At 39.0% G+C, this 17,401-nt stretch overlaps 1 protein-coding gene across 6 annotated transcripts in view; it reads left to right on the forward strand.

Moving 5' to 3' along the window:
• dcc (DCC netrin 1 receptor) overlaps positions 1 to 17,401 on the forward strand; it is a 520,661-nt gene that overhangs the window by 315,389 nt on the left and 187,871 nt on the right. For all 6 annotated transcript variants that reach the window (XM_057819874.1, XM_057819873.1, XM_057819875.1 and 3 more), the window contains exons 9-11: positions 4,965 to 5,119; positions 5,220 to 5,368; positions 5,492 to 5,630. In XM_057819874.1, coding sequence (XP_057675857.1) covers positions 4,965 to 5,119; positions 5,220 to 5,368; positions 5,492 to 5,630 — 443 coding nt within the window. The remainder of the gene's footprint in view (positions 1 to 4,964; positions 5,120 to 5,219; positions 5,369 to 5,491; positions 5,631 to 17,401) is intronic.

Below are 17,401 nucleotides of genomic sequence, written 5' to 3' on the forward strand. Positions count from 1 at the left end.
ATAGGATATTGCGCCTCCTTTTGCAGAGATTACCTCAACCAAACGGTTTCTATAGTGACTAATCAGCCTCTCACATCTACTTTTTGGTGGATTTTTGCCCATTCTTCCTTGCAGAACGCAGTCAGTTGAGAGAGGTTTGATGGGCGTCTGGCATGAACTGCTCGCTTCAGGTCCCGCCACAGCATTTCAATGGGATTTAGGTCAGGACTTTGACTGGGCCAGTCCAGAACACGAATCTTCTTCTTTTTCAGCCATTCCTTGGTTGTATTGCTGGAATGCTTTGGATCATTATCATGTTGCATGATCCACCTTCTGCCAAGCTTTAACTTCAAAACAGATGGTGTCAGGTTATGTTCTAGGATTTGACAATATTCCTCAGAATTCACGATTCCCTGGACTATGTGGAGTTGTCCAGGTCCTGAGGATGAAAAGCAAGCCCAGATCTTGACATTCCCACCTCCATGCTTCACTGTTGGGAGAAGGCTCTTTTGGTGGTATGCAGTGTTGACTTTTCGCCAGACATGGCGGTTTTGGTTGTGACCAAACAGTTCAATTTTGCACCTACATCAGTTGATGAAAACTCTTTTTAATTTAGTCTCGACAACACAACTGTTAAAAAAACAAAAAAAAACTGCTGAATTGATTGATTAGGAAATCAGGTTGAAATAATAGAAAATTCCAAAATGTTGAGGGGGTTCACAAACTTTCGAGCAGCACTGTATATATATATATATATATATATATATATATATATATATATATATATATATATATATATACAGTGCCTTGCAAAAGTATTCGGCCCCCTTGAACCTTGCAACCTTTCGCCACATTTCAGGCTTCAAACATAAAGATATCAAATTTTAATTTTTTGTCAAGAATCAACAACAAGTGGGACACAATCGTGAAGTGGAACAAAATTTATTGAATAATTTAAACTTTTTTAACAAATAAAAAACTGAAAAGTGGGGCGTGCAATATTATTCGGCCCCCTTGCATTAATACTTTGTAGCACCACTTTTTGCTCCAATTACAGCTGCAAGTCGCTTGGGGTATGTTTCTATCAGTTTTGCACATCGAGAGACTGACATTCTTGCCCATTCTTCCTTGCAAAACAGCTCGAGCTCAGTGAGGTTGGATGGAGAGTGTTTGTGAACAGCAGTCTTCAGCTCTTTCCACAGATTCTCGATTGTATTCAGGTCTGGACTTTGACTTGGCCATTCTAACACCTGGATACATTTATTTTTTTAACCATTCCATTGTAGATTTGGCTTTATGTTTTGGATCATTGTCCTGTTGGAAGATAAATCTCCGTCTCAGTCTCAGGTCTTGTGAAGATACCAACAGGTTTTCTTCCAGAATGTTCCTGTATTTGGCTGCATCCATCTTCCCGTCAATTTTAACCATCTTCCCTGTCCCTGCTGAAGAAAAGCAGGCCCAAACCATGATGCTGCCACCACCATGTTTGACAGTGGGGATGGTGTGTTCAGGGTGATGAGCTGTGTTGCTTTTACGCCAAACATATCGTTTTGCATTGTGGCCAAAAAGTTCAATTTTGGTTTCATCTGACCAGAGCACCTTCTTCCACATGTTTGGTGTGTCTCCCAGGTGGCTTGTGGCAAACTTTAAACGAGACTTTTTATGGATATCTTTGAGAAATGACTTTCTTCTTGCCACTCTTCCATAAAGGCCAGATTTGTGCAGTGTACGACTGATTGTTGTCCTATGGACAGACTCTCCCACCTCAGCTGTAGATCTCTGCAGTTCATCCAGAGTGATCATGGGCCTCTTGGCTGCATCTCTGATCAGTTTTCTCCTTGTTTGAGAAGAAAGTTTGGAAGGACGGCCGGGTCTTGGTAGATTTGCGGTGGACTGATGCTCCTTCCATTTCAATATGATGGCTTGCACAGTGCTCCTTGAGATGTTTAAAGCTTGGGAAATCTTTTTGTATCCAAATCCGGCTTTAAACTTCTCCACAACAGTATCTCGGACCTGCCTGGTGTGTTCCTTGGTTTTCATAATACTCTCTGCACTTTAAACAGAACCCTGAGACTATCACAGAGCAGGTGCATTTATACGGAGACTTGATTACACACAGGTGGATTCTATTTATCATCATCGGTCATTTAGGACAACATTGGATCATTCAGAGATCCTCACTGAACTTCTGGAGTGAGTTTGCTGCACTGAAAGTAAAGGGGCCGAATAATATTGCACGCCCCACTTTTCAGTTTTTTATTTGTTAAAAAAGTTTAAATTATCCAATAAATGTTGTTCCACTTCACGATTGTTCCCCCTTGTTGTTGATTCTTGACAAAAAAATTAAATTTCATATCTTTATGTTTGAAGCCTGAAATGTGGCGAAAGGTTGCAAGATTCAAGGGGGCCGAATACTTTTGCAAGGCACTGTATATATATTTTTTAAATTTTTTTTTTTTAAATTATATATATTATTATTTTTTTTTTTTTTTAAATGAAGAAAAAAAAAATCGCATGTCCTTTGATGGGAATATTGCGCATGCGCACATTGCGATGGCGATATTCAAACAATCAAGGGCGTAGGTTTCGTCTCAACATTGGTAGGAACGATATTACCGTAATGCACATAATGCAAACAATGATCCAAATAAGGGACGACTAGCTTGACATCATTGTTCCTTGTGGAGGCTGGCCTGACCGCAGTAGTTTTCACAGTTAGCGAGTCTAATGTTATGCTAACTGTTGCAGGTCGGACTTTCAGTAGCAAAATTATTGCTGTTTCCCCCACCTCCACAACACTGATGTCTTTTTACATGACCTACAGTGGCTGCTTCTAATATCCTTCCTCTGCGAAGTGTGTGTGTGTGTGTGGGGGGGGGCATTTTGTCGACATGAATCTGTTGGGTTTGTGTGAGTATGTCTGTGTGTGTGTCTTTGTGGCGGGACGGGGTGCTTCAAGTCATCAGCCAACCAAACGTTCGTTTGAGGGGGGTAAAAATGGACCGGCACATTCAGCAAGTGAAAAGGGATAAATGTAAGACTGAACATAATGAAAATAATTCACTTCACAAAGGTCGGGTCTATTGTATCCTTACAACATATGGTAAGACAATCTAAATTACCAATGGCAGAAAAAACTCAGGTGACCCCAAATTTGGCCAAATTTCAAATTGTCCAATATGCATGTGTGATACATCGTTGGAAAGCTTAAAATCTCAATTTTCTGGGGGAAGAACAATTTTGAACTGAAGGTCATTAAAAAAAACAAAAAAAACCAGCAAAACCCTATCTGGAGGTGAGAACACGCGAAAGCAGAATTACAGACACCATGACTTCAACGAGATATTATCACGTACGTACCTTCTTTCGATCCAAAAACTCCATGTAGCATGTATCAATGAGTGTCAAGACACAGCTGTGAATGGCCACAGCTGGATTTTTGGAGGATTTTATGGGTGAAACATGGTAATATAACAAGGTTTGCGATACAGACATCAAGGAGTGGAGTTTCATATATTTACCCTTTTAAACATTTTTTTAAAATCAATTTTTCTTTGTTTGGATCGATTATCCTCATCTAGTATATCGAAGAAAATGTGACAGTAACGAAAAAATACAATTAAGCGATAGTTATGAGGTAGATAGCCGTGACTTTTTTACAGACGCCATTTTTTTAATTGTGACGTCATTTGTTTAAAAGTTTACAATATGCGAGTGAATAATTTTTTAAAGTCTTTTTTTTTTAAACGAAATAATAGACATCAATTAATGATTCTAAGCTAAAAATGACAGACATTTTGAATAATAAATATAATTAATTACCTTTGTTTTATGGCTGGGTTGAAACAAAAACGGTTGCGCAATGTCTGTAAACGGGGGTTTCCAGGGTAAAACGGACAAAGTAAAAATAGTTCGGGGGCTTCATGCGCCATGAATCTGCTATGGCAGCATATAGACATATTGTTCTATCAAACACAACAGTTGTTTTGGCTTAAAATATGGCAGTTTGTTTTAAAGAGGAGTGTAAGAGGAGAAACTGCTTTTTCAGTCTTGTCTGTGTTTTCCGCCATATATATTAGAACTCTTTACATAATGAAGTAAGGTTGCTTAAAAGTTGGTAGGGAGAATTTGAGCATCCTGAAAGTTGGTAGTGTTATGTCCCTACCGTCCATATGCAAACCTACGCCCTTGCAAACGATACATTGTGCAGGCTTACTTGATAGTGTGAGTTCTAATGCTAACACGCAAACGTTTTATAACGGGACCAAATTCTAGGTTCAAATGAGCTGTATAAGGCAAAGCTGTTAAAAGGTAATATATCATAGTATACCATAATAGGCTGCCAGGCTTGAGCACTGTGCTGTGAACAGAGTTAGTTGACTGAGATTGATTTGTGACTACGCCAGAGACATGATGTTGATAGCCACATTCCCATTTGAGGTCTCATCAAGAGATGTGAACACTCAACCTTCATGTCTGTAATCACATGCTGGAATCTCATTCGGACTACTTTATTGCATCTGCAGTCATTCAAAATAGATTATCCATCCAGTGCGTATAATGCTGTTCAGTATCGGCACCTTAAAAGACATTGCTTTTTTTGGATCATTTTGATCCACAACTTTTAAAAAATCATCTGATATAAAGTGTAAAACTCTATTTCCCTCAGCTTTTTCTGTACTCAGTGGTGAAAAGAAGTTGAATACGGTTGATAAAAATGGTCTCAACCGCAGCCAGATTTATCTCATCTCTGCTTTGCTGATTAGAAGACTGAGAGAATGCAGTGGTGCTGTCATTTTAGGATTAACTGTAGTTACTGGGGAACTAAATAGATTATGCCTTGATTTATCTGCATTGTTACAAAATGTAATGTGTCTATCTTTTTAACAATGTGGAATTTCAAACCGGAAACATGATTGTGATTTTTTAACAAGGTAAAAAAATCTTGATATACAGTATTATTCATTTTTTTCTCCTGGCTATAGGGAGAGGTCAGTAAATGTGTCAGAGCCCGAGTCTTTGGAGCTCATGGTTTCCAACCTGAAGCCAGAGGAGGGTTATAGCTTCAGAGTTGTTGCTTACAATGATGTCGGACCAGGAGAAAGCTCCAACCCCTTGAGGATCACAACCAAACCAGACCGTAAGACTAAATTAGCAGATGAGTTTATTTTTCTACCATCTGGTTTTGTTCTCTAAATTTGTTTTAATTGGGCTTTGTGTGTTTGGTGTTGTATCTGCAGTCCAGGTACCAAGCAAGATAGAGTCACTAAATGCTGAGGCTCTATCGCCAACCTCCATACAGATAAACTGGGAGACTCCAAGCGCTCCTAATGGACCAATCATCGGCTACAGAGTCATCTGGACAGAGAACCTTTCAAGCAAGGAGCAGGTCAACAACTACTAATGCCTTACACCAAGAGACATATTTACCGTTAGATCCATTAAAATCATGTGTCTCGCTGTGGTAAATGCTCCAAAGAACTCCTAATTCCTATTATTTGTCTGTGTGCAGAGTGCCGACGTCAGTGGACTAAACTACAAGCTGGAAGGACTCAATAAATTCACAAAGTACACGGTTCGCGTTGTAGCTATCAACCGCTTTGGACCTGGCACTGCCTCAGAGAACATTATTGTTACCACCCAATCAGATGGTGAGTGATTTACTTCCTAATTTATTTGCTGCTTAAGATGAATTAACTTTTTTTTTCGTCTATGAACCAAATTTAATTTTAAGTTTTAAATCGTATAGCCTATACGAAGCATTAGGGATCAATACAAGTTACCTTTTTGTAACGCTTCACATTTGGTGTTTTATTTAGTCGGTTGGTATGTGTGTGTGTATGCGTAGGCATGTGCACGCCTCTTCGCGCATGCTTATATGCTTGTGCTCTTCTGCTGACAGTCGTTTCACTGGGGACCCTGGATTTTTAATTAAACTCCTCTCAGTGTGACACTCTCATAAAGTTCACACACAAATGCACACATGCTCTGTTCTCTCTTTAAATGCAAATAATATGTCCTTGCATTGCTATCCCTTATTTTCACTCTTTACAATTTTGTTCATTTCATTCCTGAGATCTCATCCTGGACCAGGGGTGGGCAATTCATTCCACAAAGGGCCGCAGTGGGTGCGGGTTTTTGTTCATACCCATCATGAGGACAGCCTTTCACCAATCTGGTTTCTTACAAGTGCAATCAGTTGATTGCAGTCAGGTGCTCCTTGTTTCCACTGAAACCTCATTGGTTATACTGTGTGTGCTGAATCAGTTGGAACAAAGACCAGGACCCACTACGGCCCTCGAGGACCGGTTTGCCCACCCCTGTCCTGGACCAAAGTTGTGTCTTTAGATCATTTACTACCATCTGTTTTGAGAACAGCTAACCTCATATTGTGAGAACTTTTAGTGGACTTTGACAGATTTTCAAGACCCACAGAGAATTGTATTCTGTAGACATTGAAATCTACTAAATGGAAGAAAATGCTCTATTCTGCCAGACGAAAAATAGTTTCATTCTACCTTTTTTTTTTTTCTTTTTTTTTATTCTTTGTTATCATGCAGAACATAGATTTGTTTTATTAAATGGTCCAACATACGTACATCCCAGAACCCATTCACAGGGCACTCACAAACTGGGCTCGTCTTATCTAAAATGGGTCATTGCTGCCTTCTGCTGGTGGCTGTGCGGCAGTCGAATTGATTCCAAGATTAACGTTAACAGTGAAGCAGATGCCTCTCCCTATTGGAAAACGGAATTGATGAGTATATTCGCAAATGGCAGGGAATGACTTCATTGTCACAAAAGATTTGTTTTTTTTTTTCAAAATATTGAAACTAACTGCCTTTATTTTCCACTGATGTCTGAACACGAACGCTAAAATTAAATCCCTCAAGAAGTCTGATACGCTTATAGAACATTTTTACACTTTTACAGTGATTGTAGTTAAAACAGTGTCGGGCACGTTACTTTAAAAAAGTAATTAGGTATAGTTACTCAATACTTCTCCCAAAAAGTAACTTGAGTTATTAACTAAATTACCCTATAGTAAATGTAACTAGTTACCAGGGAAAGAAACTATTTCCATTACTTTAAAAAGAAGTTGTTGTATGTCAAAGAATTTGAAATTTTCTGAGCAGTATTCAAGTCAGTTGAAGAGAGAAGAACAGACAGGTAGTTGTGTTATAGAACCTTGTAATATTTATTGCGTCTCACCAGCAACAGATTTATCCTACACTTGAAGCACAACAAAAATAAACAGATTTGAATTGCTTACCACAGATGTCGAGAAAGGTTTTCCCCAGGGACATAAATTACACTTTACATACACATTCTTTCCTTTAATTTCGACCAACTTGAAATAGTGTTTATGTCTCCATCTCGTAAAGGACAAATTTTCCTCTGAATGCTCTGCTATCATATCCATCTCCATCTGTTTTGCATGTGTGTGTTTGCCGCACCCCCTGTTCCGGTTTGTGTGTGAAAACACCGGCTCTGAAGTACGTGCACTATTAGGCTCGAGAGTTTACGTCATGGAATGGGGGATCACGTGAGATTTGACAACAAAGCAGCCATATTGGAAGCAGGTCTGGCTCGTGGGACATTAAACTTTAACTTGCCAGTTCGATAAAGAGACAAACTCGTTACTAAGACGAAGAACAGATATGTGCTCAAACTCATCAGCAATTCCGAAATTACAAATTACTACAAAGCTACGAACAGTTCTGCCGCGGATGGGTGCAGGACCTGCACATTATGACCGTATCAAACGGCAACTCCATCGTTCTTGGAAAGGTAGGCTATGTGTGTTTACTATTTTCATTGCCATGAACCTGAATGCACTCCAAGTCTTGGATGACAAATAAACAGAGCAGAGTAGACTCGCTACGGCTGGTAGTTTCTTCAATTTATTCAAAGTAAGTAACGCACCGCTTTTGACCATCAGTAACGGTAACGGTGTTGTAACGGCGGAAAAAATAATTAGTTAGATTACCCAGTTACTGAAAAAAATAAATCTGTTATGTAACGCTGTTATTTATAACGGCGTTATTCCCAACACTAGTTAAAAATAATAAAACATGAAAGGCTGGAAATACAGTATTTATGCAGTTTCTCAGACAATTGCGCTTCAAACAGTAGCTTACACCAGAGATTTTAATAGAGCGGGCTATTACAGCATAAGACATTTTCAATCAGAAATTTAGTAGTATATATTTAATGGGCTTAAAGAAAAAAAAAAAAAACCTATCTCGGTTCGGCCACCAGCATACTAGCTGATGAAACTGTAGTCCCCGGCTTATGACGTACTTGACTTTCGTAATTTCGACTTTACGACGCTGGGGTCTCGTCCGCCATTTTGTCTCCAGTCATTTTTTTTTTTTTTTTTAGTCACGTAAACAGTAACAGTAGCACAATCACAGTAACTTATTTTTTACTTTACTTTATTAATATGTGTTGTGTCCACACTAAACGTAAAATTGTTCAGCTTGACAGACAGCGAACAAGGCAATTGTGGTTTTTGAGGCGTTTTACTTGCCTGGTACACCAGACTCACCGCTGTTCCAGCTATTGAGTCTGGCCACCATTCAGCGGATACAATTTCCAGGGCGGAGCAAGCCACAGCAAACAGACAGCGGAGTGGACCAATCAGCGATGGGCAGACGTGACGTTAGTAAAATGACGAGGGCAGGACGAGGGACTTGCGCGTGGAAGTAAACATACGAGGAGAGCGGAGTTTATTCAAAATGGCTAGCGCGAGACAAACTGTTGTCAATGACTCGTGTCGATGTGTTTTTGGTAATTTAAAACTGATTTTACCGTGGATTGGAACATATTCTCGGCTCTCCGGTTCACCATCTGTGTTGTTGTGGAGACGACTTTCGACGCGCAAGAGTGACGTTGCTCGTTAAGAACACGTCCCGCAAATAAACGAATCTGATTTGTCGATTGAATTTGTACCTGCTCGAGAGGCCGTTAATGGGCTGGTTCCCAGACTTTTCTCTCAGTGTTTGAAAAATACAGGGAGAACAGTCTGGCCGTGCCAGGCAAGCGTTTGACATCCTTCACTTTTGACAATTTGTAAAGCTGTAACACACATATGTACACTTATGATCAAAATGACTCACATTTTCACAATAAACACTTGGCAAAAAACAGGTGCTGTTCAAACATCTATCTAGTCTGATCAATATGTAAATTTAGTAGATTAAATTAGCTTAATTTGCCTAACAAAAGTCCGCTTAAACGCTAGCTTAAATGCTATGGATGCTAATGTATTTACAGCTCTCATAGCAAATTGTTCACACATAACTCCACAAACTTTAGCTGCGAATTTAATTACAGATGCATAAACAAACATATATTAGCTGAAACAAACTACAGCCTTATGTGGGCCAAATCAGAGAGCAGTTGTCTTTTATCCATGTCAGACGAGTCTGCTGCTCTGTCATACAAGGCGGCAGTCCAGCTAGACCCCACGCTGCCACCAGAGGGCAGTGTATCCTCCATCAATAAACAAAATACAATACTTTCGAACTTTTTGCATAGTTATTTTGAGGTTTTGGGTTACTTAAAGGGTTTATTCCGACGCAGGTGGACATTCGGGTCACGTCGCCATCTTAGGACTGGAACTCATTCGAAACCCGGGGACTACCTGTACTGTACTCTCAAGTCTCCAACATTTTTTCCAGAAATATGTAAAACATTCTAAGTCAATTTGAATTACGTTGTTTTTGTTCTTGGCTCACAATAAACCGGAAGAATACCGATTACCCGCTGTTTTAAAATTGTATACCGAAGTGGTGCTCAGAAGGTAATGTTGTCATAAATAAACTTCAATGCATAGACAGTGAAAGATAATGGAGTCATCTGTCCAGCTGCAATCGCACGACACAATGATCTGAGACTAAGTGAGCACGGATACTGAGTGGTTGTATTGTGCATCGCCCCATCTGTGGCTCTGTGATAACCATGACTTGTGGTCTAATTACTCTCGCTCGCACCCAAGTGCATGTGCACGCACACACACACATTCACGATTAGCAGCTGAATCAATAGATAAGCTGTGAACAGTTAATCAGGTAGGTAGTAAGACAGTTCATTCAAACTGTCCATCCATCTTCATCTGCCTATGAAGAGGTCAAGGGGGCAGAAGCCCCAGACCGCCATTTTCCCGGCCACTTCGGGACAAAAAGCCCAACCCCCCCCCCTTTTTTTTATGTCTGTATTTATTTCAAATCAAATTACTGTAGGGCTTCCAATCTTCGTTGCACGCATGCGCAGTCACACACTGCTTGCACATGCTTAGCGCACAAGAAAATCTATGCAGCACACAAAATAAAATTCAACAGAAGCGTACTGTAGCGTCACTAGGACTACTGTTGGCGCGACACTTTTATTGGTACATTCGATACAGCAACGCAACACTCCTTGGAGCATTCCATAGGTCAGCCAATGCTCCCATTGGTGGGTTACTACACCACAATTGTATATAGAACTTGAGGTTCATGAACTGGGTGGATGAGGTGAAAAATAAAGAATGAAACGTGAGCTAGACTACTGTGCTGAATTACTGAAGCAATATTCCGCTGCCAATTTTTCCAAAAGCTACAGTATTATTTTATGCCTAGTAATAGAATGATATAATCTCGTTAATTAGACCAACAAAATAGTTTTCTGTACCATTTTGCAACGTAACACAATGAGCAACAGGTGTCTAGCCAATACAGGTAGTCCCCGGGTTATGACGTAATAGACTTACACAATTGAGACTTTACGACGCCGGAGTATCGTTTGCCATTTTGGCTCTTTTTTTTAGTCGCATAAACAGTACTTTATTGTACCTCACAGTATCATATTTTTTACTTGGCTTTGTTAATATGACGTGTTCTGTCCTCACTAAATGTGAAGTTGTTCAGCTTTACAGACATCAAACAAGGAAATTGTGCTTTTTGAACCTTTTTACGTCCTTCACTTTTGACAATTTGTAAAGCTGTAACACACATAATGTATGTAGACTTATGTTCAAAATGACATGCATTTTATTAATAAAACTCTTGACACAAAACAACTGGTGTTAAAACGTCCATCTAGTCTGATCAATATGTAAATTTAGTATATTAAATTAGCTTAATTTGCCTGAAAAAAGTCTGCTAGTTTAAATGCTTTGCGATAACATATATTAGCTGAAGCAACTTACAGCCTTACGAGGGCCAAACCAGAGCGCAGCCGTTCTTTATCCATGTGAGGCAAGAGTCTGCTCCTCATTCACAAGGCAATAGTCCAGCCAGACCCAATGCTGCCACCAGAGGGCTGTGTATCCTCTATCATTAAACAAAATACCATACTTTTGGACATTTTGAATAGTTATTTTTCAGTAGGGTTAATTCCGACTTACGCGGAAATTCGGTTTACGTCACCAGCATAGGAACGTAACTCATAAGTAACCCGGGGACTACCAGTAATACAGTACAGTTCACTTACACTACACAGCCAATCATATCATTGACAGTGTTGCTGGATTTCATTCCACCCAAACGAGATGAATACATTTTCACCAATCTATTGTCTTACGAGTATAATCGGTTGATTTCAGTCAGGTGTTGCTTATTTTAGCAGAAACCTCAATGGTTGACCTGTTTGTGCCGGATCTGTTGGAACAAAGACCAGTAACCACTGCGGCCCTTTGTGGAATCTTTTTGACACCCCGGCCACAATTTGACTTTACCCAGGCCAAAGCAGGACTCTCACAGATAACATATTACACATCCTATGAACAACAAGATTTTTGTCATTTTCAAATCAATTATATTAAAAGTAAACTAATGAAAATTGCTGCTGTAATTTCATTATTTTAGTAAGTCATGTAACTTATGATTAGAGATGTTCCGATCGATCGGGTCCGATCACGTCATTTTCAAAGTATCGAAATCGGCAAAAAATATATCGGACATGCCTTTTTGTAATATGTATATATATTTTTTAATTAAATCATTTTCTAATTGTATTTAATGTTACAGATATAATATGTTACACTTATCCAGAGTCTTTAGTTTAGGCTTAAGGTAGGGTTATCAAATTTATCCCGTTAACAGCGGTAATGAATTTTTAAAAATAATTTATCACGTTAAAATATTTAACGCAATTAACGCATGCATGACCCAATCACGCATTGTCGCGTTCAATCTGTAATGGCGCCGTTTTATCTATATATAGAGCTAAAAGGCAGCGTAAAATGAGTAGAGTGAATTTTGGCAGCCTTTGGAGCATTTTTTTAATTGACTAAAGCCTTACAATCCCTCTCCCTACGATTAAAAATATTGTGGGAAGCAATGTGGGGAAGAAAGGTAGTAATTGATCTTTTTCTTAACACCCTATGTTATTTCCCAACGCAGAGAAGATATTTCAATTGGTACCACGACGCACAGTCATGGGTACACTTCCCATCATTCATTTGGGCACAACAGTTAAATGGCTACAGTATCATTTACTGAAAGCTCAACAAATACACTAGATCGCAATATTTAGTCACAATATACAAAGTCACATTTATCCTTTAAGAATTACAAGTCTTTCTATCCGTGGATCCCTCTCACGGAAAGAATGTTAATAATATAAATGCCATCTTGAGGATTTATTGTCATAATAAATTAATACAGTACTTATACTGTATGTTGAATGTACATATTCATCCAAGTTTTATTCATTTTTTTTCTTAATGCATTGCCAAAATATATATGATCGGGAATAAAATATCGGGAATGATTGGAATTGAATCGGGAGCAAAAAAAAAAAAAAAAAAGCAATCGGATCGGGAAATATCGGGATCGGCAGATACTTAAACTAAAACGATCGGGATTGGATCGGGAGCAAAAAAAACATGATCGGAACAACCCTACTTATGATCCAATGTTTTGAACAGGCTTGATACTGGTGTGTGGCCACAGCGTACACATACTGTATGATGTTGCTCACAGTGGTCCTCAGTGTCCTCAGAGAGCTTTCGTGTCTGCTCAGACACATGAAATATTAAAGAGAACACTGGTGGCTTCTAGGTTGCACATTACTGAATTGCATATTTATTGTAACTAGAGGGTTTACTGTTGGCAACAGATGTAGAAGTGTGGGACATCACCACATTAAAACGAGGGTTTCGCATTCAAAGCTGTTGTGAAGATTTTCATCAGAGGACACTCAGGAAAATGACACGAATAAGTTTAAAGTAAAATGAAATTTAAAGTGTTAAAATATTTGTGAATCTATCATGTTTATTTGAGTGACAGATGTACACTTTTAAATGTCACGTTTTGCCTGATTCTAGTCATTCAGAGTCATGTTTTCATTCTCACAGAAAGACCCCTCCACTACACTCCCCGAGTGACTATCAAACTCCTTCTCCAATTCCATACAGCACATGTAGACTGCCATCTGAGTTTTGACGTTTGGATGGACCCCATTTACTTAATACTAGATTAGATCTTACCCAGGAGAGTGAGGAATGTGATTTCCCTGCTGTTGAAATATACTGTAGCATCGGCGATTGAAGACAAAGTGCCTCACGGACCCATTGTAAAGAGTTGCATGCACCATGAGTACGAGCAGTGTTATAACTGTTGCCCTGCACTGTTCCTGCTCGCTGCAACTAGCTTGTGTACTGTATATGTGATGTCTCGGCACAACACAAAGTTATGATAAAACTATAAACTGTCTCTTAATCCTCTTACCTCTTGCTTATTGTGATGCACATCTAATGCTGTTATGCAATTAATCAGTGTTTTTGAACTGGTAGGTTGTGACCTAAAAGTGGTTTATGTTGCCTCAGTGTGTTACCTAGCTTACTTCTCTCATTCCTCCTTGCTGATTTTTCCTTGCTGTGAGCAAATAACTTTCAAATATCCATTTGCAAGAGTAATTTTGTTTGAGTCAAATAGAAATAAAAAACAATACATCTTGTTACAGATTACTGCAGTGTCAAATAAAATGCTTGTAAAACAGTTGGAAATGATTATGAGCACACATACAAAATTGTTAGTGTTTATAACCCAAAGAGAGGCAATTAATTCATACAGATTTATTCTATTCATTTTGGTCATAAAATCAAATTACAATAAATAGCCTCAGTATTGATATCAAATACCACATATCATATATGAACATAATATTAGACAAAGCTCTAGAGTGCTCTAGAGCATTTAATTGTCATTGTATATATTCATTGCTAGTTAACTAAAAGATGGCAGTTAGTCTGCTACTTCAATTTTCGACCAGAGTAGTTTACCTCTGTTAACTGCCTGATACGTAAAGAGTAAAGTTAAACCATTTGAATTCACAATTCATGGGCATAAGTGTCCAAACAAACATCAACACAGAGGTAAAAACGAACAACAAGGATGAGTAGTTTTTCTGGCACTAACCTGTAAAGCAGGTGGGAAGATATGATTTGCACCGTTGACTGTATGATTGGCACACATAACGTAATATTGGTACTGCATTCACGTGTCGGAGTAACTGAATAAAATGATTCTCTATAACATGGCGTCTATAAAAAGCGCCAAACAGTCACTCAACTTGTGATGTCTCATTGGAGCATTAAAACAGGCTACTTTTCTTTGTAGCAATCCTTTGCCTGGCACGGCCAGACTGTTCTCCCTGTATTTTTCAAACACAGTGAGAATAGTCTAGGACCCAGCCCATTAACGGCCCCTCGAGCAAGAACAAAATCAACCGTCCAATCAGATTCGTTTATTTGCGTGACGTGTTCTTAACGAACAATGTCACTCTTCCTCGTCGGAAGTCGTCTCCACAACAACACAGATGGCGAAAAGGAGAGCCGAGAATATTTCCCAATCCACGGTAAAATCAGTTTTAAATTACCAAAAACACATCGACACAAGTCATTGACAACAGTCTGTCTCGCGCTAGCCATGTTGAATAAACTCCACTCTCCTTGTATGTTTACTTCCGCGCGCAAGTCCCTTGTCGCTTTACTAACGTCACATCCGCCCGTCGCTGATTGGTCCACTCTGCTGTCTGTTTGCTGTGGCTTGCTCCGCCCTGGAAATATTATCCACTGAATGGTGGTCAGACTCAATAGCTGCAACAGCGGTGAGTCTGGTGTACCAGGCTAAGCAATCATGCTTTGATCCCACATTACAACTTGACAACACATCAGAACGATTTTCCAACTTGGGAACTCAGATTTCCCGACATATTTTAATGTAGCATGTGCCTATCACAACCAAAGTTACGTGCATAAATGACCATATTAAGGAGCCATGTGTAGTTAGTGTATATGGAGTGAATAGAGTAATATGACCATATTAGATAGGAGCATCCTGTAGGTTATGTTGTGTCGAATTAAATCTCCAAAGCATATGTATAAATATATTTTTTTTACTAGCAAAATTAATACAGGGTCACTGCAGATCAATACTGGGGCACGTGCCCCAGTGATATATGTCTGTCGACGCCCATGACCTTAACATGCAACATGTCCTCTTGCAATGTGTGCCTCCTTGGTATACTTGAATTTTCAGTATTTATCACTTTGATGTAGCTTTCTTTGCAATTGCTATCTGTTGGTATAGTATATTATCCTCAAGATTATCTCTGTTTTCAATTTTACCATACTATTATTAATAGCATCTCCTGTGTCTCCTTGTCATCATAATTTCTTAAAAAATATCTATTACACATCACTGTTTGTATTGCTGAGTAGGTGGAAAGGAGGTGTTAGCAACTCATGTCATGAATTGTTTTGATGTGATGACAGATTATGCTGGACAAATGTCTGCTTTTTGTTTTGTTCCTTGTCATGAATTTGAATGGCAGCTTTGATAGTAGGACAACAAGCAGTTTTGTCGGCAGTGAGAGAAAAAAACTAAGTATCATAACATAAGCGCCGATGCTTTTGCTCTTGAACAATATGTCATATACTTACACATACATTACAGAAAAAAGCCAATTACACATGTATGTTAACAAGAATGGATCTTTCCAAGTCTTTGATTAATCTAATATTCCTTTTTCCCCCTATGTGGGGGAAGCTGACGTACTTTGGGAAAACAACACCACACCACAGCACACTGAGATGTTCCAACTGAGATTTGATCTCTGCTCTCCTGTCCATGATTAAGCGGCGCTTATCACTATTCCGCCATGCTGCATCTGTCTGTTCTCACATAGTAAAGAGATTTTTGCATACATATTCTATAATTTAATACAATGTAATTGTCAGTTACAGATAACTTGGTATAGTGTGTGCCATTTTTTATCATTAGAAGTAACCCATAGAGATGTCTAATTTTCAGGGACTTCTACATATAACAATGTAAGGAATAAATTATTCATTTTCATTTTTGTTCTTTCAGCGGTGCTCTGTAAATAAATTTTGCTCAGCAATCACTCCACACCCACTCATTCCCATTCTAGTCACAGCAGCAATGTCACTGCACAGCACATCACCGCAGTGGACTCATAATTGGACGCATACCCGCAGCCTATGACATTAGAGGCTTGCAAGATTGCAAGGAGGATGAAACCATTAGCTTAAGTAGCTATCTGCTATTCCTCTTAAAGGTGTCACCGAATGAGGTTTAATCTGACTGCACTACCTGCTTGACTCTGTTAAACCTCTAAACCTTGTTTGCATTCGGGTCACAGCACAATCATATCCTCAGAGCACATCACCACACCAGATTTTTACATCGGGCCTCAACACGAGAGATGTACATGCTTGCAAGGAGAATACACACAGAATCACTTGAAATCCCTGAGTAAAGATTTTTTAGTTAGTTTTTGAGTTGTCCACCTTTTATATCCTGACAGGTTTTCATTATTTTTCATTGGAACAATTAACTTGTGTTGAAATTGACGCTTTACACAGAATACTACGGTACTGTGCTGCCTGTGATGTGTTTGCAGAAAGCCTCCCCAGTGGTTGGTTCTGCTGTGCTCAATGACAGAGAACACTGACGTCAGAGCAGTGATCTATTGTCTACGACGGAGTATTAGACTCAAATAAAGAAAGAAAAAAAAAGGACTACAACATTAAAGTCGTACTACTGCTATGAGACAAAAAATTGTATTATTACGTAGGAGTAATGTAAAGTAGCTGTAAGCCGCTACGCACTTCACGCACACGTACCCTAGCTGAGACCTACGACAACCCATTACTTAAATCATTCTGTTCATCATAATTTGATGTAGATGAGGCAAAATATGAAGGATTTCCCTTTTTGTAAAACCAATTCTAAAACACAATGATTGGATGGTTTCAATATTGATGATTTTAATGGAGGCGGCAACACACAATGTAAAGTACGTAGCTGCTTATTCAGCTGCATTAGCTCGACCTAATAATACACTTTTTATTCTCGTACTATAAATTCAACATTTATTCTCGCAGTAATAGTTTGACTTTTTGTCT

This window comes from Corythoichthys intestinalis, chromosome 17 (genome assembly GCF_030265065.1).
Source record: "Corythoichthys intestinalis isolate RoL2023-P3 chromosome 17, ASM3026506v1, whole genome shotgun sequence".
Classification (NCBI taxonomy): domain Eukaryota; kingdom Metazoa; phylum Chordata; class Actinopteri; order Syngnathiformes; family Syngnathidae; genus Corythoichthys; species Corythoichthys intestinalis.